This window comes from Eptatretus burgeri, chromosome 6 (genome assembly GCF_056783735.1).
Source record: "Eptatretus burgeri isolate ZD-2024b chromosome 6, Ebu_testis_v1, whole genome shotgun sequence".
Taxonomy (NCBI): domain Eukaryota; kingdom Metazoa; phylum Chordata; class Myxini; order Myxiniformes; family Myxinidae; genus Eptatretus; species Eptatretus burgeri.
This window is the reverse complement of record NC_140966.1, coordinates 51,782,064-51,802,893: the sequence shown is the minus strand read 5'-3', so window position 1 is coordinate 51,802,893 and position 20,830 is coordinate 51,782,064. Positions and strand designations below refer to the sequence as shown.

The following is a 20,830-nucleotide window of genomic DNA, read 5'->3' as shown; positions in this document are numbered from 1 at the left end:
ATCCACCTGGTCTCGCGGACCTGACCGCTCTTTCAGGTCCCGCGCAAATATTGGCCCACAGGCCCAGTCTGCCCCCTTGTCTTTGAGGGTGGCCCTTTTCTTTTGTTTCTGTGTAAACGTGTGTGTGTGGCACCAGTCTGTAAAGTAAAACTGTTTAAGTGTTGCTGTGTGCACGCGTAGTCGGTTGTAGATCTGCATTGTTGTGTTTCTTTTGTTGCAATTGCTTTATGTGCATTCTGTTTAATTGTATATGTGTGCTTTCCATGTGCCGCGGAATAAATGTGCATCATGTTGAACTGTTTTCCCGTTTCGCTTCGTCTTTTCTTTAATTGAATCTCCATCTTGCTTCACGTAAAGGGTTGGTAGTGGGCTTAATACGCCCGATAATTAATCGGAACCGTCGAGGCCGACGATAACACCGCTCGGTTATCCCGATAGTACAGAACGGGTCGCTTAAGTGGCCCGTGTCCGGAGTCGACCTGCGGCGAGGTGCGATCACCCGGTCTACCCTCCGCGTGGGTACTTAGGTAGGTCGAGTTTGGCGAACAACCCTATCCCACGCGGGGGGCTGATTGGCACGATCGTGGTGAGGCCGAAGGCCCACCCGTGACAAGCTCCCGGCGTTAGTCCGAGAGGGTCACGACAGAATTGTCCGTCCGGTGGGCGACGTGCCGCGATTCGAGTTACGTGGCCGTTCGCACGCCGGCGGGCGCAAATTCGCAACAATATATATATATATATATATATATATATATATATATATATATATATATATATATATATATATATATCTTTCTTTTTTCCCTCTCTTAATATTCCTGTCAGCGAAGCAATGGGTTTTATTTGCTAGTATAAAATAAGGCAATCCTCTGTATGTATGATTATCATAGAATTGAAAACAGCAGGGCCATTCTCCACCATATTTTGCATACGTGATTAGGGTACCCAGTGTTAGGTCACGAGCATAAAATACTCCTTCCCTGTCTTGCCATAAGGGTGGCAAGATGACTTGCAATTTTCGCCTGTACATGTGGAATAGTGCAAATGCTTTAACCGCTGACCCCTGCCAAAGGGAGTGGGTATTGAGCGTGGCAAATGATGCTAATTCTGAAAACAAATCCTCTCACTCATGGAGCCTTAAAAAGTCAATGAGGTGTGTAATCACCATTATAACGAATAATTGCTCCAACCCTCCTCATCCCCTGAAGAAGATATCGAAGATAATCCAGGAGTTGGCACCATTACGTGTGCAAAGCAGTCTCCAGAGTCTACATACAGAATGTCCACTTCCTTTGTTCTACTCCCAATAATGTCCTAAATGTTTTCAATTCAATATTAAAATCAGGACTCCTTGCTGGCCAGGGCAAAGTTTTGATATTGTTTCACAGGAAGTCGATAACTGCATGAGAACGGTGTGGTCTGGCATTCTTCTCCATGAACACCGGTCTTGTGAGACGTCATTGGTTGTCAAAATGTAGAAAAACATGATACAAAATGTTCCTATGGCCCTTTTCACATGTCAGGTTAACCCTATCCAGAGATAAGGTCAAGTTTACAATGATAACTAGAAAGAGCAATTGGAAATTGCAGACCATCGCCAGGACTTGCCTTGTGTGGTGTATTTTGTGTGGAAAACAATGGAAGGATGTACTAAATGAAAGGACGTTGATTGCAAATCAAAGGTCTAAATGGTCAAGTTGTGAATGTGTAAAGTTCAAATGTCTGAAAAGTTGTAAAGGTCAAATGGTCTGAAGGTCTAAATGGGTCCAAATGGTCTTAAAATGTCTAAATATGGTCTATAGGGAAAATGGGTCGACAGGGTATTAAAAGTTTTCAAAGGATCTAAAGGGTCTCACAGGTCAGGTATGGGAGCATGCAACAGAGCAGCGCGTTGCTGCATCCACTTTCCGCTGGTACTCCAAGGGTCTCCGTCTGGCCATCCTCTTGGCTGATGCCTGGCCCATCCCCATCTCCTTGAGATGCTCATCAACCTGCTGCAATGACGAGGCACGCGGTCGGCCCACTGGCCTCCTCCACTCACGAGACTCCCCGCTGATAGAATCTGGTGAGCAGCATCAGCGTCAGGAAAACGAGCCACATGCCCATACAGCCGCAACTGACGCTCACGGACTATGCAGGTAACAAATCTCATCCGAGTCTCTCTCAGCAACCGCTCGTTGGACACAAAATCCGACCAGCGATAGCCAAGGATTCTCCGAAGAGACCTGGTACCAAAGGAATTAAGTCTCTGTCTCAGATGCCAAGTCAGATTCCAAGTCTTACATCCGTAGAGCAAGACTGGAAGCACCAAGGACCTGAAGAATCGGACTTTCGCCTTCCCGCACAGGTACCGGCAGTGCCACTCCCCATGATCCAGTGAATCCATGACTCCCCAGGCCCGACCCAGACGTCTATTGACCTCTGACTCACAGCCAGCAGAGACATGAATATCACTGCCAAGGTAAGTGAATCTCTCCACGACCTCAGCATCCTCACCACAAACAGACACAGACAGGACAGCAGCATCCAAGATGTCATTGAAAGTCTGGATCTTAGTTTTGACACAGGAAACCTGTAATCCGCGCGGCATGGACTCCTCATTCAGCACCTAGAGGGCCCCCAAAAAGAAATCCAGAGTCTCCGTAAAGATGACTGCATCATCTGCGAAATCAAGGTCAGAGATCTTGACATTCCCAAATGATGCACCGCAGCTTGATCTTTCTGACATTCTCCCTAGAATACAGTCCATACAAGCGCTGAAAAGTGTGGGGGCCAGTACACACCCCAGATGAATTCCAGTAACAAATGGAAATAAGTCAGAGATGGTACCACCACATCTCACAGCACTCTCAGTACCAGAGTAGAGTTCAGACATCAGATCGATCAGTTTTGGTGGCACCCCACAAAGACCAAGAATCCTCCAGAGTGCATCCCGTTTCACTGAATCGAACGCTTTACAGAGATCAACATAGGCTGCAAGCAGCCCCTGACGAAACTCTCGTCTGCATTCGGTGAGGACACGAATGGCAAGGATACGGTCAATCGTTGACCTCTTTGGTGTAAAGCCTGACTGCTCTGGGTGCTGGTGCTCAAGCAGATGGTGGTGAACTCTATCAATAATTATGGTCCATATCATCACCCCTCAGTAGTTGTTGCAGTCCTAGCGATCACCCTTCCCTTTCCAGAGAGCGACAACAAGGCCCCTCTTCGAGTCAGTTAGGATGACGCCTGTGTTCCAGCTAGAGCACAAAACTGCATGCAAAGACACGAGTATAGCATTTCCACCAGCCTTGAGAAGTTCGGCATGGATGCCACAGATCCAGGAGCTTTACTCCATTTCGACCGGTTCACCACAGCCTGTGTTTCAATAAACGAAGTTGGATCACAGTTGATTGGAGGGACAGCAGTAGGGAGAGTAACACCTCTGACATCCAACTCAACAGCTGGTGGATCAGCCTGGTACAACCACTCAAAGAAACCAGCCCAGCGGGCCTTCGCTTTGGACTCCTCTGTCAAGAGCCCACCGCCTTCCACTCTAAAGTACACCGAGGAATGGGCTTTGAGGAATGCATTGCATGAATTCCTCTGTGAGCAGGACGAGAATCACTTCACCGCAGTTCATGCTCTACCCCCTCACAGATTCCTCCCACATCGGCCTCCTTCTCCACCCTCAGCGTACATACAGTTTTACGCCTCAACTCCTTGAACAGCTCAGCTCTGTCATTAAGCCTGGGTCTGCAACTCTGGTCAATGGTATCCAGTGTCCCTTGAGAGATAAAATTCTTCTTTGCCCTTCAGTGACTTCCAAGACATCCACCGGCAACATCAAGGACGGTGGTCTTGAAGGCACTCCACAACTCTTCAGGATTCCCCAAAGTACTCAGACCTCCCAAATCCCCAATCAGCCTGTTTGCAAACTACTCAGCTACCCCGTCATCCTTGATCTTGCCAACATCCAGCCGAGGCTGTGATGGTACCATTCTCCAGGATTTCAGCTGCAACTTCAGAGTTGCTACAACAAGTCTGTGGTCAGTTTTCAGGAACTGAGCACTCCGTTAGACCCTGCATTTCTGGATCATCCTCCAGTGACCGCCAACGAGCACATAGTACATCTCCTTTGCCGCACCACCAGCCTTGGAATACCAATTCCAGTGGTGGGCTTGTGGGCGCTGAAACCATGAACCAGCCACACTCAGTTCATGACTTCTTGCAAAGTCAAAGAAGTTAGTGCTATTCTGGTTCACAGTTCCAGATCCATGGGAACCAACATGTTTCACAACTATCCCTGTCAGTTCCAGTCGAAGCATTGAAATACACCAAGACTAGAGGAGTATCTCGCCTGGGGCACTGATCAACCACAGACTCGAGTGTGGCATAGAACGTCATTCACGGTGAGATGACTCGCCTCAGTCGGATCATATACAGAGACCTGGGAAACAAAACCTTAGGAGTGACGAATCCTTAGTCTCATAATATGCTCCTTTACCGGTGTTACCTCAATTATCATTGGAGTCAGCTAATTGGACTCTGCTACAGCAACTCTTTGGGCATGGTCACCTTCAGAGTGACCAGACCAATAGTAGGTGTAACCACCCGCCATGATCTTGTCACTATCCGGTCTCCGAACCTGAGAGAGTGCTGCAATACCGATGTCCAAACACTTGAGCTCAGATGATAACAGAGACAGGTGATCATCCTCTCTTAGGGATAGGACATTCCAGGCACCCACCCGAAGGGACCACCTCAGGTTAACCCAAGGAGACCGTCGTCTGGTGGACGACACCTCAGCACCACTCTGACACTTACTACTGCAATGCAACCCGGGAAGGTCACCCTGTGTTTTTCCTCCTTTCATCAAAGAGTGAGGGTCCCGAAGGCTTTGCCCCAATCCCGTAATCTGGTGAGCTGCCCTGTGAAGGCCAGCTGCACAGGAGGTACTCCCATGGAGTGGGTTTTCAGTTTTCTTTGTGTTTTAGTGTGTTTTGCGGAGTGAAGTGTTTTACGGTGGCCAGGGTGCAAATCCTGCCACCAACCCCCTGAAAAACAAGTAACCCAATTGCAGGAGGACATCTGCAAATACAGTTGGGCACTAGAAATGGATGGCCATTGGCTCACAAGGAGCTCCTCTGATGGTTATCTTCTTTATGGTCTTGGAGTTCTGAGGCTTTTAAAGGGTGTAACAGGGTCTATTGGGTCTTAGGGGTCTAAGGAGGTCTATAGGGTCTGCATGGTCTTAAGAACCTCATGGCCTAAAGGGGTATACAGGGTCTTAAGGGTATTGAAAGGTCTTAGGGGTATTTAAGGGTCTTGGAGTTCTAAAGGTTCTGATGGTTCTAAGGGGTCTTAAAGGATTCTAAAGAGTGTTTGGGGTCTTAAGGGTCTTCGAGTTCGAAATTATCTAAAGGGTCTTATGTGTCTCAAAGGGTCTTAGAGGTCTAATGGTTCTCAAGTGTGTAACGGCATCTATGGGGTCTTTGGGATCTAAGGGGGTCTATAGGATCTACAGAGTCTTAAGGGCCTCAGGGTTTTGGGGTCTATTGGGTCTAATAGGATCTACAGGTTCTTAAGTATCTCGTGGGTTCTTATGGGTCTTCATAGGCCTTGAAGGGTCTTCGGGGTCTTAAAGATTTTAGAGACCTTAAGGATCCTCTTGGGTATTAGGGTTGTAAAGGATCTTAATAAGTTTATAGGGTCTTAAGGGCCTCAGGGTCTAATGGGGTCTACAGGGTGTTGGTGATCTTAGGGTCTTAATTAAAGGGTGTTGGGTTCTAGATGGTCTTAGGGGTCTACAGGGTTCTTAGGGTTCTAAATAGTCCAAATTAATACACATACGTTCTGTGTGGACAAACTCACCAACAAACAACAGACAGACAGACAAAACGAACACACCGAAATGCAATATCATCTCCCCGAGCGAGCGTAACTCGAACCGCACTCGGTGGAGCGCAAACCTCTGCCAGGCTGAACAGTTTACATTTTGAATCCACTAATAGGCTGGATCTGGATCCGGACCTGAACTAAAATCGAATTGGCTTGTTCTTGTGAACGACCCAAATCATCCACCAAGTTTTGTCATAAACTTTCAAAAACTTCTTGGTATAGTCTGCTAAATATCGTTTTTGGCCCCATCTCCGAATGGTGAAGAATCACTGTTAAAATATATTTAATCTCATATCCAGATCAGGATCCAGATCTTCAAAATATAATCAGTTCGTCCTTGTCACACACCCAACCTCTCCACAAAAATTTGGCCGAATCTGTCCAAAGCTTTTTGAGATATAATGTTCACAGACAAACAAACAGGGGTGAAAACATAACCTCCATCCACGTTCCGCGACGGATGTAACAAGCAGCTGCTCAATGTAACGGATGGGCCGCCAAATGTGACGGACTCTACAATGTTCTTGAGTGTATGGGCTGTGATAGGTTGCCACTAAAGTTGAGCTCTACTCGTATTTGCGTGCAGGAGAAATCAGAACACTGGGTCTTCCACCAAGATGGGACATTCCAGTGTTGATGTTCCTGGCTCCATATCAAGTGGGCTGCTTTGTGTTGTGGGGGTGAGGAGAGGGTGTCTTGTCGGTCTGCTGGCTATGTAACCTGCAGCACGAAGCCGGTTCTGGACAGTTGCCATGGATAACCTCCAAGGGAGATGCCATTCTTGCCGAAACACAGTGCTTGCGGCAAAAGCAATATGTCTGACAAGCCTGATCAGACCTGGATTTTCTCTGTTACAGTTCACCCTGAGTCCTCTCTTTAATCAGACCTGTCTTTAACGTCATTGATTTGTTGTAGGTTGTGGACCAATCTGTTGCTAACAGTCCGATGGAAACCAAGTTGACATCCTTTTTCACTTAGGATATCCCAGCACCGTTCATCCCAATAATTTGTCATTTTTCGGCTTCACTCAGTCTTATACAGACCACAGTAACAGAGTCCACAATGTAAGTACCCAATGATATCGTTACCTTCTCCAAACCTTGACCCATTAGGTGAAGGTGTCTTTTTCCAAGTTCATTCTCCTATCGTTCTGTACGTGCTGGGTGTGAAAAATTGCTTTGGTCTGGTGATGAATGGGAAAATACAGCCTTTGCGTAGAGGGTTTGAAATAAATTTTGAGTTTGATTCAAAAAAAAAATTCTTCTCAAATAGTGCTATTTTGTAGGCATGCTTACCTATTTTCCATTGCATGTTATCAAAACTTTTTGCAAGACTTTGAAGTGGGCAAAAGGGGAGAAGCAATGACAGCTACGCAAACGATATGCAAACAGGGACAGGTACACTTAAAGTACACCGCCCCCAGCGCCCGACATTGCCGGGGCGCCTTCAGCACCTGGTGATGCTGCCGTGCAGCACATGGAGATGTACAATTGGGAGTAGTGTGCAATCATTGATTGATTAATTGCAGAATTAAAATAAATAAAAAATCATAAAATAATTAATTTCTTAATCCGTTGGCTAATGGCATAAGAAAACCACCACCGTTTCATCAGAATCTGTAACTTTTTGAAAATTAAGTAATTAATCGAAAAATGGATAATTAATCAATGAATTGATTAATCGGTAAATCAAAAATACCCTTTATAGCCAAATCACTTGGTCACCGTCATGTCCAAATATCAGCTTCCTTGCTCATAAGGTGCCCTGAGATATTGCCCAGATGAGATATCAAATAAAGGAGTGAATAAATCGATAATAATTAAGTCATTAATCAATTAAATGATTAATCAAAAGATTAAAAAAAAGGTTTTTCCCAAAGCACATCTTCACTTTTGTCTCCAAATTTCAGCTTCCGAGCTCAAAGTATGGCTGAGATATCGCCCGGACAAGCAAACAAATAAACAAACAAGCAGTCATAGACTGGTACTTACGAAATTGTCAACTTGACCTCTGACCTTGTCTAATAAAAGCTGTCTCTCGAGAAGGTAGCGACACAAACCAGAAGTTTCTACGATTATTCTGTACCAAACCATCAAAATTCGAATGATTTGGATGTTTGACCTCACTGTGACCTTGACCTTTGACCGATTTTGACCAAAATCTAATCAGCACTAGCCACCACCCTCCTGAATCACGTGGTGTAATTTGACATTGGAAGCTTCTTCCGTTCTCGAGTTATCATTTTTAGGATGTTTGACCTCACTGTGACCTTGACCTTTGACCGATTTTGACCAAAATCTAATCAGCACTAGCCACTACCCTCCTGAATCACGTGGTGTAATTTGACATTGGTAGCTTCTTCCGTTCTCGAGTTATCTGTACCAAACCATCAAAAATCGAATATTTGACCTCACTGTGACCTTGACCTTTGACCGATTTTGACCAAAATCTAATCAGCACAAGCCATCACCTTCCTGAATCACTTGGTGTAATTTGACATTGGTAGCTTCTTCCGTTCTCGAGTTATCGTGCCTACAAACAAACAAACAAACAAACAGAAACGGAAGGCATCAATATACTTACGAAATCTTTAGATTTCGTAAGTAACAAATGGAGTAAAAAGTGAGTACCTCCTTCCTTTGGCACCTGGCGATGATGTCATGCATTGCCTGGATATGGAATTGGGAAGGAGAGGTGTACAACAGGAGGAATCCTCAGGCTTTTTGATATCCTATTTCACACCAGGGTTGGCAGGATGGCCTAGACCTACACCTAGGCATACTCGCCTCAAAGCTGTCTTGCCTGGGTTTGAATCCCAACCCAGGTATAACCTGTCAGCCAGTGTTTCACAGGTAGGGTGATTCATCAATGTGTGTGCCATCCTTGGGTTGGACGATAAACTGGAAGTCCTGTCTGCCAGTATTCGTTGGTGGATGTTAAAGATCCCATGGTGTCCTTCGCGAAGAGTACGTGAGCTATCGCCGGCAACCTCAACAAATCCTAAATTCCTGCTCTTAACTTCCTGAGTCGGAGCGGCGACCTGACCAGGATTGTAGCATTGTAGCTTGTCCATATACTCCATAATTGCCAAAATGACAAAGGCATGGATGACATCACAGGACCTCGACCTCGTTTTGGTTGTCCTCGAAGGTCGCACGGCATACTTACAGTGGTATAGATAAATGGAGCGAGAGAAATCTTTCGATGACCTCGTTTGCACACACAGTCCATCCCCGAAATGCTATCCCTCGTTATGGACTTAGACTCTTGTTTCTGGTATGCACTTGTACGATCGCATCAATATTCTTATTCGTGGAAACACAACATGAGCATCCCCCCGAAAGTACGGAGTGTTCCAGCGTGCAAATACCACACCTGATTGGTTGTTTTGTTTTTAGTAATCCATTAAACATGACCATCATGGATGGAATGAACCGAAAGAGGAGATGGTCCTTCCAAAGTGAGCACATTACCAACCGAGCTATCCATCCACCCTTTTGGGTTCATTGGGAGTGCATTTTCGGAAATAATCTCAGAATGCTGTTGAAGAAGTTACCTGCAGTTAGTTGTGAGAAAGGAAGAAGGCTCAGGTGTGAAATTGCTTCAAATATTGCATCTTTCCAGCTTGTAACTTCCCACGATTGTATATTCATGTTTTGGGTGCATTTGTCTGACTCACCATTCGTACATGATTCGTTATATTTTTCATGAAGCTCTCAGGGACTTTGGCTTTTCCTGGCTTTTTCCATTGCCTGAAACGACCACTTTTGGCAGCAGAGAGGGGGCTTCGTGTCACCTGATCCAAAAGCTCCAGAGATTCAGATCCATGTGCAATATAAATCGGAGAGCGATGCTCACGGTGCAACGTGAGTGTACGAGTAAGGGCCATAAAACCATATCCATGCTTCACGGGCCATTAAGCTGGCTGTCCCTCATGCTCGTATTCGACGTCGTAAACACCTCATGGCGTTTTATGGGATTAGGTCGTTTAAGCAACCTCACTATTCTTGTATTACCTTTATGCTTCGTGGTGGCTGTATAGTTGATCATAATATGTTTTTCCAGTACTCTCTGTGTTTAGTGTGACCAGTTGAGAGTGCTTTGACATGACATGTGTTCCACCTTGCACGTCGTAGCATGGCAAAGTGCGGAACTACAACTGCACGTCCATGTACTCTTATGTATCAACAGTGATGTTCCTCGTCTGGAAATATGTCTACAAGCGGATCCTGCATAAACTGCTCAAGAGCTACAAAGTGGTGATGCCGCAATGTCTTCACAGTGATGTTATACCACATCGGCATGACGGTTCTTCAAAACTGCACTTTTGCGATATGAGGGCAGCATAGGCATTGCTGAATGAAACCCCCTAACTTGGTGAAGCAACTTGGCACGGATTGAGTCCCATAATGGCAATTGCCACACGACCTGTGAGCAACAAGCACCGTCTGCCAGAGCAACACATTCTCTTCCTTGCTGAGAACCGGTTAGGATATGGGGTTGTGGTCAGATGAGATATATAAACCACAAAAAGCTCTTCCAATCCGAAAATGATTATGGCACTGACGTCACACACAAATGCCGTTATGGACTCGATCTGTTCCTCACTGCTTCAACAAGTTATGGGATTTCATTTGTTATTTAACTAAACTTGGCTTAGTCACGAGTAACCAATTTTGCAGGATGCCGTCCTAATGAGCCCAAATAAGAGCGAAACCTAATCAGCGGTTCTGTATCATCGTTTTCGGGTCGGAAGAACATTTTTTGGTTAAAACTCACGTGTGTGTGTGTGTGTGTGTGTGTGTGTGTGTGTGTGTGTGTGTGTGTGTGTGTGTGTATGTGTGTGTGTGTGTGTGTGTGTGTGTGTGTGTGTGTGTGTGTGTGTGTGTGTGTGTGTGTGTGTGTTATGGATTTCAGAATTGCATCCGACTAATACATGCAAACATCGAGGTCCTCAGACAGTTATTTCCCTAAATGCATGTCCCGGATAGACCCATCCCCATGTCTGGTGGGATTCTAACTTTGATGCATTGAGAAGGTTAAAGAATAGATTCCCTTTCTTATGGGATGGCCTTTTTCTCTTTACAACAGACACATTCATGCACGTGAGATAGCCATTAGCTCAACAGAGGCTCACTCACCTTTGTCCATCGATGTTTGACGCCCTGTTCAGCAGCTCTATGAACGCTAACTGGCTCTTTTTCGTATTGGGCTGAACATTGAGGTGATAATTGTTGTTGATGTTTTATGAGCGCTTCACATTTTCACTCGGTAATTCTAGCAAATGGCTGCTTTCTGCTGTTTGTCCAGCACCACAAACATGGCATCGTAGGCCAGGAATGATCTTGGGACGGGCGGGTTGTCACGTGCAACGATGCACCAATAGGAAAGGTGGATTTGGCTTGGAGTCTGCTTGAGGCTCCGCCCAGACTGGCCACCTATAAAAAGGATGGGAGGACCGTTGTTTTCAGTCAGTTGGCAATAGCTGGTTGCGGTTTTGACAGCTTTGAGAGTTTTGCAACACTTTGTGTGTCAGTTGGTGACAGCTGTGCGACAGCTATTTTCAGCTCGTCAGTTCCAGTCAGACAGTTGCTTCAGTCATCTCCTGTCAGATGGTTGGTGAGCTGGCGACAGTTGAGTTTGTGACAGTTGTTGATGGCCTTGCAGTCTTACAGTTTCTCACAGCGCCTCACAGCTTCTCACAGCTCCTAACAGCTGTCCGTTGGTTGTGGCTCCTGACGGTGGGTGATGCTCGGACCGTTAATGCTGGTTCTGCTCGAGACCTGCTCTTGGCGTACCCGATTATTGGCATCCCTGGTTCCTGGGGGTGACGTCGATTGGTGTTCAAGCCTGTTTGCGAGTGGGTGCAAGGCAGGTCACTGGCAACGGACAAGGCACGCTCACACATTTCAGGACGTTTTATTTGATGGACGACGACTTCTACTTGGTGAGCGAGACGGGATTTCTCTTCCCCGCCCCCACCCAACCCCCCCAAAATGATCTGCTGCGTACCCTTGTCTCGTGTTTAATCAAGTAAGGCATCGTGATAAGCATCTGCTCTTTGTCTGTTTTTGTATCAGTGCCTGATTAATTATTTATTTGCTTGCGATTATTTTTATTGATTTGAATTTACTTATTTTCACCACAAGGAAATAAAAAGTTCTTTTTATTTATTTTTTCCTTATTAATAAATTCCTTGTTGATGTTCCAACCTGCCCGTGCTTGTCCTTTCCTTCCATTGATCCAGCATTGTCCGAACCTAGATAGACTGGGAGGTAATTACCAAAGTAATTGACCTGTCATAGTCGGCATGCACCAGGGGTTAAATGCTCGGCCGCCCTAATTAAGATCCAATCAAGATAAGATTAGTGCTTTGCCAAGGGCACGCTCCCAGTTCAGGAAGCCACGTGACCTCAAGTTAAATGGCAAAATTAGACGGTGGACACTGGAACTCTGGAACTCGGCGTTAGCTGATTGGCATTCGTGGTTCGAAAGCAACCCACCATACCACAAAATTAATTGTGAGTGGTGGCCCCAGGTCCGGCTCTTCCAAGGAAAAACGGGGATTAACCCCCTCATAATACACTGGGTACATGTGGCTGCAACAATATATATATATATAGAAATATATATATATATATATATATATATATATATATATATATATATATATATATATATATATAGATATATTGTTACGAATTTGCCGGTTCGGATGGCCACGCACGACCGCTTAAGCCCCAAACGCAGTCGCGCGTCCGGCAAAGCCCGGAATTCAGTCGTAGCTTCCGGACAACTCCGGAAACCTGCTATGGATGCCTTAACGCACCATAAACTGTCAATATTCTGTCCATGCGGTACAAGGTTAATCGCCGAGTCTCGATATACCTAATTATCCGCGCAGACAGAAGTACCGAGAATTTATACCTCAACGGCACTCGGATGGAAACGAGCCGCGAAGCGCGCTCGTTCCGTGTGCGATGCCGAGTGGTTTTATTCGCCAAGTTCCGTCGCACCAAATGACCACTTTAATTTGGCTTTTATAGCCTGCTAATTTCCCAAACGCGGCGTGGAAGTCAATGGGAGGAAATGCCGCAACGAGCAGATTGACATTCAAACAATGGGGGAATTTATTTATACAGGCAAGCAATCAATGGGGGGAAGGGGACATGACCCAAGAAAAGCCTACAGCTGATGTCTATTTATTATGTACAGGCACGCACTTAACCACAATTCTACTTATAAGACAAGGCGCCACAGAACACTTTCATACAAAACCCCAGAAAAGAAACGGGCTCGTGAGCCTTTATTCCAACTCGGAGCCTGGGTGTCCGAAGGCTCACAAGAGGCCAGGCAGGTTACCTGACTGCCACTTGTGACGGCTCGAAGGTCTTCGGGTCGGTGACCCCGGATGTTTCTGTTTGGCCCTTGTGTCGCTACGCGCCAGTGGCTTAGCGGCCGGGCAGCTTGAGCAGCTTGGCGAGTGGCTTGCTCGGTTCCCCTCGGTCGTCCGGCCTCCACTGCGGCCTGGTCGGTCGGGCCTGGCCGGCGATGCGCTCGGAGGAGTGAACGGGTCTTTTGCTCTTTTAGAGTTGATGCTCTTTGGGCCCATTCACTACCTCAGCGTCGCTCGACTATCTCAGGGCCATTCGCCCGGACCACGACGCAGCTGCTCGACTCCAGAGAGGGACGAATATCCCGAGTGCCCGCTTCTCCGCGCTGCCGCCACCGTCTGCCTCCTCCCCCGAATGCGTGCTCCGTGTGCCTTCCTCTCCCACGACTGCCCGTCTCCAAAGAGCGATGAATCTCCTGAATAAGCCCCAAACTCGTTCGAGTCCCACCCTTATATTGGCCCGGGGCGAGCCGCTCTTTGATCTCTCACCCGAGTCTGGGCTCCGCCCACTTTTCACCTCCGACCCCTCACCCCTGGTAAGCCTCGCTGGGAACCCCATGTTCGACGTCACGGGTTGGTGTCGGGGAAACCCTCGTTTTGATCCGATTATGCAAATCGGCTCGCGTTGTTTGTTCAGGAGATGGTTGGCGTTGTTTTTCGATGGTGATGGTGTTGCGATGTTTGTAGAAGATGATGGCGTTGCGATGTTTGTTAAAATATAGACAGAGAAAGAATAACGGCAACCTCAAAGATTCGCAGCCCGGCACACAAACGAAACCCTTTACAATATCCTTTATCTACAATATCCATCCTTTACACATCAGTCGGGATTCTAACCTGAAACACTTACTTTTCGAAATAACTGATCTTCAGGGAACCTGAATGGTGTTTTGTGAATTACCAAAACCGCAATAATATCTGTATATATATATGAATATGTATACTGTGTGTATATATATAGATAAAACTTGTGTTTTCCCAGTTATCCATTGATTTCCCCCAATCATGTGGTAAATGTTTCAATCAGTGATGCAATAATTGGCACAATATTTAGGGACGGTGTATAGCTTTACCATTGGTTATCTTAGCTGGTATCCCGCTTTTTTTATATCATACGACCGGTGTTTCGAATAATTAATTCATTGCGAGTCTATACCAGTCCAAGTTCATGGTATTAACTTGATTCTAACAACCAATGAATAAAAACAAAGAAAATCCCAAACTTGTGTTACTGTGAGTGATCCGCGCACGTTTGAACGACGTGTGTTTGCCGGTTTTATTATTGATATAAAAATGAAGCAACAAGAAGAACAGCAGCAGATGATGAGGAATGTGAGTGATTTCATTTCGTTTACACAATCTATTCACGTGTCCGGTTACCGTAATGAATGTCTCATGAGGTTGATGGGTCTCGAAGTCGATTGTTCATTCATTCATTAATTAATTTACACGTGCACAAAACTCCTCACTGTACCCCTCTCGTACCCCTCACACTATACTCCTCACTGTACCCCTCTCGTACCCTTCACACTATACTCCTCACTGTACCCCTCTCGTACCCCTTACACTATACTCCTCACTGTACCCCTCACTATACTCCTCACTGTACCCCTCTGGTACCCTTCACACTATACTCCTCACTGTACCCCTCTCGTACCCCTTACACTATACTCCTCACTGTACCCCTCTCGTACCCCTCACTATACTCCTCACTGTACCCCTCTCGTACCCCTCACACTATACTCCTCACTGTACCCCTCTCGTACCCCTTACACTATACTCCTCACTGTACCCCTCTCGTACCCCTCACACTATACTCCTCACTGTACCCCTCTCGTACCCCTCACACTATACTCCTCACTGTACCCCTCTCGTACCCCTTACACTATACTCCTCACTGTACCCCTCTCGTACCCCTCACACTATACTCCTCACTGTACCCCTCTCGTACCCCTCACACTATACTCCTCACTGTACCCCTCTCGTACCCCTTACACTATACTCCTCACTGTACCCCTCTCGTACCCCTCACTATACTCCTCACTGTACCCCTCTCGTACCCCTCACACTATACTCCTCACTGTACCCCTCTCGTACCCCTCACACTATACTCCTCACTGTACCCCTCTCGTACCCCTTACACTATACTCCTCACTGTACCCCTCTCGTACCCCTCACACTATACTCCTCACTGTACCCCTCTCGTACCCCTCACACTATACTCCTCACTGTACCCCTCTCGTACCCTTCACACTATACTCCTCACTGTACCCCTCTCGTACCCCTTACACTATACTCCTCACTGTACCCCTCTCGTACCCCTCACACTATACTCCTCACTGTACCCCTCTCGTACCCCTCACTATACTCCTCACTGTACCCCTCTCGTACCCCTCACACTATACTCCTCACTGTACCCCTCTCGTACCCCTCACACTATACTCCTCACTGTACCCCTCTCGTACCCCTCACTATACTCCTCACTGTACTCCTCACTGTACCCCTCTCGTACTCCTCACTGTACCCCTCTCGTACTCCTCACTGTACCCCTCTCGTACTCCTCACTGTACCCCTCTCGTACTCCTCACTGTACCCCTCTCGTCCCCCTCGCACTTTTCTCCTCACTGTACCCCTCTCGTACCCCTCACACTATACTCTCCTCACACTGTACTCCTCACTCCACTATACTCCTCACTGTACCCCTCTCGCCTCACACTATACTCTCACTGTACCCCTCTCGTACCCCTCACTTTACCCCTCACTGTACCCCTCTCGTACTCCTCACTGTACCCCTCTCGTACCCCTCACACTGTACATCTTGTTGTACCTCTCATTGTACATCTCGCACTGTACATGTCGTACCTCACACTGTACACCCTGTACCTCACTGTACACCGCGCAATGTACATCTCGTTGTACCTCATTGTACATCTCGCACTGTACCCCTCACACTGTACCAATCTCGTACCCTTCGTACGATACCCCTCACTGTACCCCCACACTACATCTCTCTGTACATCTCTCTGTACATCTCTCTGTACATCTCTCTGTACATCTCTCTGTACATCTCTCTGTACATCTCTCTGTACATCTCTCTGTACATCTTGCACTGCACATCTCGCACTGTACCTCTCGCTGTACCTCTCGCGCTGTACCCTGCTACATGCCCCTCGCACCGTACCCCTCGCACTATACTCCTCACTGTACCCCTCACACTGTACATCTCACTGTACCTCTCACTGTACATCTCGTGCTGTACCTCTGTTGCTGTACCCCTTGCACTGTACCCATCGCACTGTACCTCTCGCGCTATACCTCTCGTGCTGTACCCCGCTTCATTCCCCTCGCACTATACTCCTCACTATACCTCTCTCACTGTACCTCTCTCATTGTACCTCTCACTATTCCTTGCACTTTACACCTCACACTGTACAACTCGCACTGTACACCTCACACTGTACACCTAGCAATGTACACCTCGCACTGTACTACTCATGCTCTACCTCTCTCGCCATACCCCTCGCACCGTACCCCTCACACCGTACGCCTCACACCGTACGCCTCGCACCGTACACCTCGCACCGTACACCTCGCACCATACCCCTCGCACCGTGCACCTCGCACAGTGCACCTCGCACTGTACACCTCACACTGTACACCTCGCACTGTACTCATGCTCTCCCTCTCTCACCCTACCCCTCGCGCCGTACCCCTCTCACCATACCCTTCACACCGTACTCTTCATGCTATACCCCTCGCGCCATTACGCTCGCACCGTACCCATCACGTGATTGTGGTGCACTGTACCCCTCTACAATATCCATTACTCTACTGTAGTACAAATGTCAAGGATTCATGAAGCTGTATTTGAAAGTGTAGGGTTATATACATACATACTGGCCCTACAGCAATGCTGGGTGACCAGCTCTCATGGAAAAAAATAATAATAATAATAAGGATGCTCACACAGGGGTCAAGGGGGTTGCTATAAGGCCCTTCCAGGGTGAAGGGAAGCGCCCCATGTGGGGATTAAGGGGTGAAGCCACCTGATCACGTTCAGTCCAGTATTTAAATAAGCAATGAGGTTTTAAGTACGTATTTAAATATACCTGAGATGGCTCCTGAACCATGTCATGCGCACACTGTGGATGTGCAGGCCACCAAACAGGTGAAAACTACCTTAGTCCACCTTTGGTGGGTGATGGTAATGAGGCAAAAATTCCAAGAATATCAGACAAATGGCATCACAGGAAACTGTAAAATCCTGAAGCAGGACTTTGGCATCACAAATGGCCAGTTTAAGGCCAAATCGAGTGCGGAGCTCCCAAGCGGTGCGGATGCTGTGCATTTTACCGAGTGTGCCTGCCGTTAACTCAAACTCCTCGGGAAAAGCGAATCAACCAAAACGGTTCAAACAGTGCTGCAGGATGAGGTGGATGCGTGCTCTTAATAAATAAATATTATTTATTGAAACACGTGATGAGACAAAATAAATGGAACAAATCTCTGGATGAAAGCTGGACAGACAGAATAATAAATACTAGCTGAAACCCCGTCACAGACGGATTCCGTTCATTCAACCACCCTCACCAGCTCACACACACTCGAAGGACATGGACTGGACAGGGTGTGCTTGCCCCTGCCTACTCATCCCCCGCCCCTGCCCCATTCAATTTGCTTATCCCCTCCCCAAAAATGTAATTACCCCAGCCCCGTCTCTTCACTCCCCGCCCCTGGTCTTTTGATTCCCCGCCCCACTTGCCCCCGGGCCCCCACTCCCCTGTCCACCCCTCATACTCAACTCCGCCTCATTCAACCCAGCCCCCGCCCCATTTCCCCCTGTCTCCCGCTTTAAATTTGCTTCAATTTGAGCAGAGCACATGTGTTCGCGTGGGGAACCCCTCGAAACGCGGGGCTTGCTTTGAGATGCGCAGAGTGACGTCATGGCTGCACGTGTTTGGAATCCGGCAGAAGGGAATTCCTGCCGGACTGTACCGTCCAAGAGGGACGAGGTGCGCGGGGCGCAAGCAGCTGCCATGACGTCATGGAAAAAGAGTGTGGCTGTGAACTGCCGCGCTGGTGGTGCGCATTATGAGAAAAAAAAAAGAGTTGAGAAAAGCAAGCCTCGCTTCGGGTGAACAGGATTCCCAAGCAAGGGGTGGAAGACCCCCCTTGTTTGGGGGCACAGGAAGTACGAGTTAGGAGGATGGGTTAGATTTAGTGAGATCAGCTTCATGGGGACATGGGTTGTACCTCATGGAGCCCGTGGAATGGATTAGTTTGGAGGGATTTTAGTTTAGATTTAGGAAATGGAATTTTTGGATTTTTTGGAAACACGGACAGACTGGAAATGTGTAGTGGAGAGACAGAGTAAATGGAACGTGCATGAGTTTTAAGGGATGACGAGGGAGCACGATTTAGTTAGGGGATTTAGTTAGAAGGATGGCAGTGTGGAGTGTTCGCGTGAGTTGCGAAATGGAAAGTGTGTGAGGAATGAGTGTAGGACAGTGGGCACAAGTGTGCGAGTGGAGCGAATGTGGTATGCATGGTGCGATGACTGGTTGGGGGGAGGAGTGATTCCCACTCAAGAGACCCCGGGGTCAGTTTAATGTGAGCTAGTGGGTTATTCAAATTTACTAACAGGAGGTCGTTTTGTTGTTGGTGTCGAGAGAAGGCACGAAACCCGTTTGGAGGGGTGCAGGAGTTCATGGATCGGCTGGGAGCGTAGCTGTGGAAAGGTGAGTTTTGTTTAGTGGGCACCCCTGGCACCGGACTAGTCGGCCAGAGTAGGCCAAAGGCCCAAGAGGGGCCGGGATAGTGTCGTGGGCACGGGCGACCCGTCGGAAACGGGACCCGTAGCGCCAGAATGCCATGGGGGCAGTGTAGTGGGCATGGGCGACCCTCGGAAAGGGACCCGGGGCATCAACACGCCACGGGGGCATCGGAGGGGGGCAATGCCAGAGAGGGCAACCCCCCGCGTTTATAGGGAGCAGCTAGGCTCGTAGACAGCCAGCGGGCCTGTGGGTGCCATGGTTAGAGTTCGGCAGAGGGGGAGTTCCTGCCAGTTGAGCCACGCTGCCCAGCCAGGAAATTGTGCGAAGGCACGTATGAAAATTTGAGGGCAAGGCCCAAATTTATAATGGACACACAGGCGACGGGAATCATGGTTTTTTAGAACCGATAGTTTTAAAGTATGAGGCGTTTTTGGAAAGCCCCGGGGTAGTTTCAGGTTGATGAATGCTAGGGTAGACAGGAGATGTACCCCTTCGCACCATCCATCCCTTTGCTCATTGTAGGCCGCTGGACCCACCTTGGTAGATCGCTGCACTCTGAGGAGGCCATTCTGAGGCTTTGTTGGGCCTCGAGACAGGACGCTAGTCTCTCCCTATTCCCCTCCAGAGAGGGAACGTAGGGGTTGGGAGTAGGCTAGGTTGACAGGATAGGTTAGAAGGACAGAGACGATAAAGGGGGTTTGTGAGACGATTATAAAAGGGAAATAAAAATGATAAAAATAAAGAGGGGATAAATTTTGTTGTGTTGTGTGGCAAATTAAGGGAGTGGGTATGGACAGAGACAGGCAAAGGCAATAGAGTGGGGGGGGGGAGACAGTAGGCTAGGTCCGAGCCCACCTTCAAAGCGCCCGGCACCATTGCACTCCCTCCAGACCTTATGGAACCAAAGCAGAGGCCGGCCAGCTTCACCTGCCGGCCTGTTGTGCTGCAGCTGCCTGTTCTGCATGGACTTGCCTTGCCATGTCTCGTTTGCCTGCCTCTGCCATGACCCCATGCCTGCTAGCCCTTGTTTGCGTTTGCCCCTGTGTCCATCCATCACCATTTGCACCAGGACCATCCAGTTTTGCAAGGACTGCCCTGCAGGCAGCCCGTGCATCCATCATGCTCATTTGTGTTTTGCTACCATCTCCATCCACTCCCCTGCACCAATGACTTTGTAATTACTTTACCTTTTCCTTTTCACAGATCACAAGTCGTGGGCCATGGTTAAGTAATGGATAAGTTGAGTGAAAATTGTAAATACGTGGAACCTCACCTGCATGTTTGTTTTAGCGCTGGCAATTTTAGTTAAGTTGTCCGAATGAGTCTGAGAGATTGTTTAGTTAGTTACGCAGCGCATTAGGTTATTTATTTTTGGGACATGAATAAAGAAATGTCGCATTCAGGCATCCGAAGGCAGAACATACTATGGGAAAACTTACACATGCTGGTCACACGAAAATTTTACGACTCGGGACGAGTCTGTAAAAAGGGAAGGGGGTAGTGTTCCGAATTTGGAATTCGATTGCACACAACATACAGGTTCCTTTAGTCAGCTATGTCGATAAGTGCTTGTTCCCAAGATAGCTCACCTTCCATTGTTTAAATGTTCAGAAATCGATTAGATGCGCTGCGGATCGATTTAATAGTTGCGGAACGAACAATGGAGACATCCCTCCCCCTCTTTTGCGAAGAGCAAGAAGAACCCTGCCGTCCCGTGACTCATGATGTCAACAACTCCCTCGCACCCGTGGCTGAGCGGGGGATGGAGCACGAGGGAATGAGT

The 20,830-nt window shown here is 47.7% G+C and overlaps 1 protein-coding gene across 1 annotated transcript in view; it reads left to right on the top strand.

The window, feature by feature from the left end:
• Positions 1-14,399: 14,399 nt before the first annotated feature.
• TIMM10B (translocase of inner mitochondrial membrane 10B) overlaps positions 14,400-20,830 on the top strand; it is a 68,008-nt gene continuing 61,577 nt past the window's right edge. Inside the window, exon 1 of the mRNA XM_085885023.1 lies at positions 14,400-14,605. Coding sequence (XP_085741149.1) covers positions 14,567-14,605 — 39 coding nt within the window. The 5' untranslated portion in view covers positions 14,400-14,566. The remainder of the gene's footprint in view (positions 14,606-20,830) is intronic.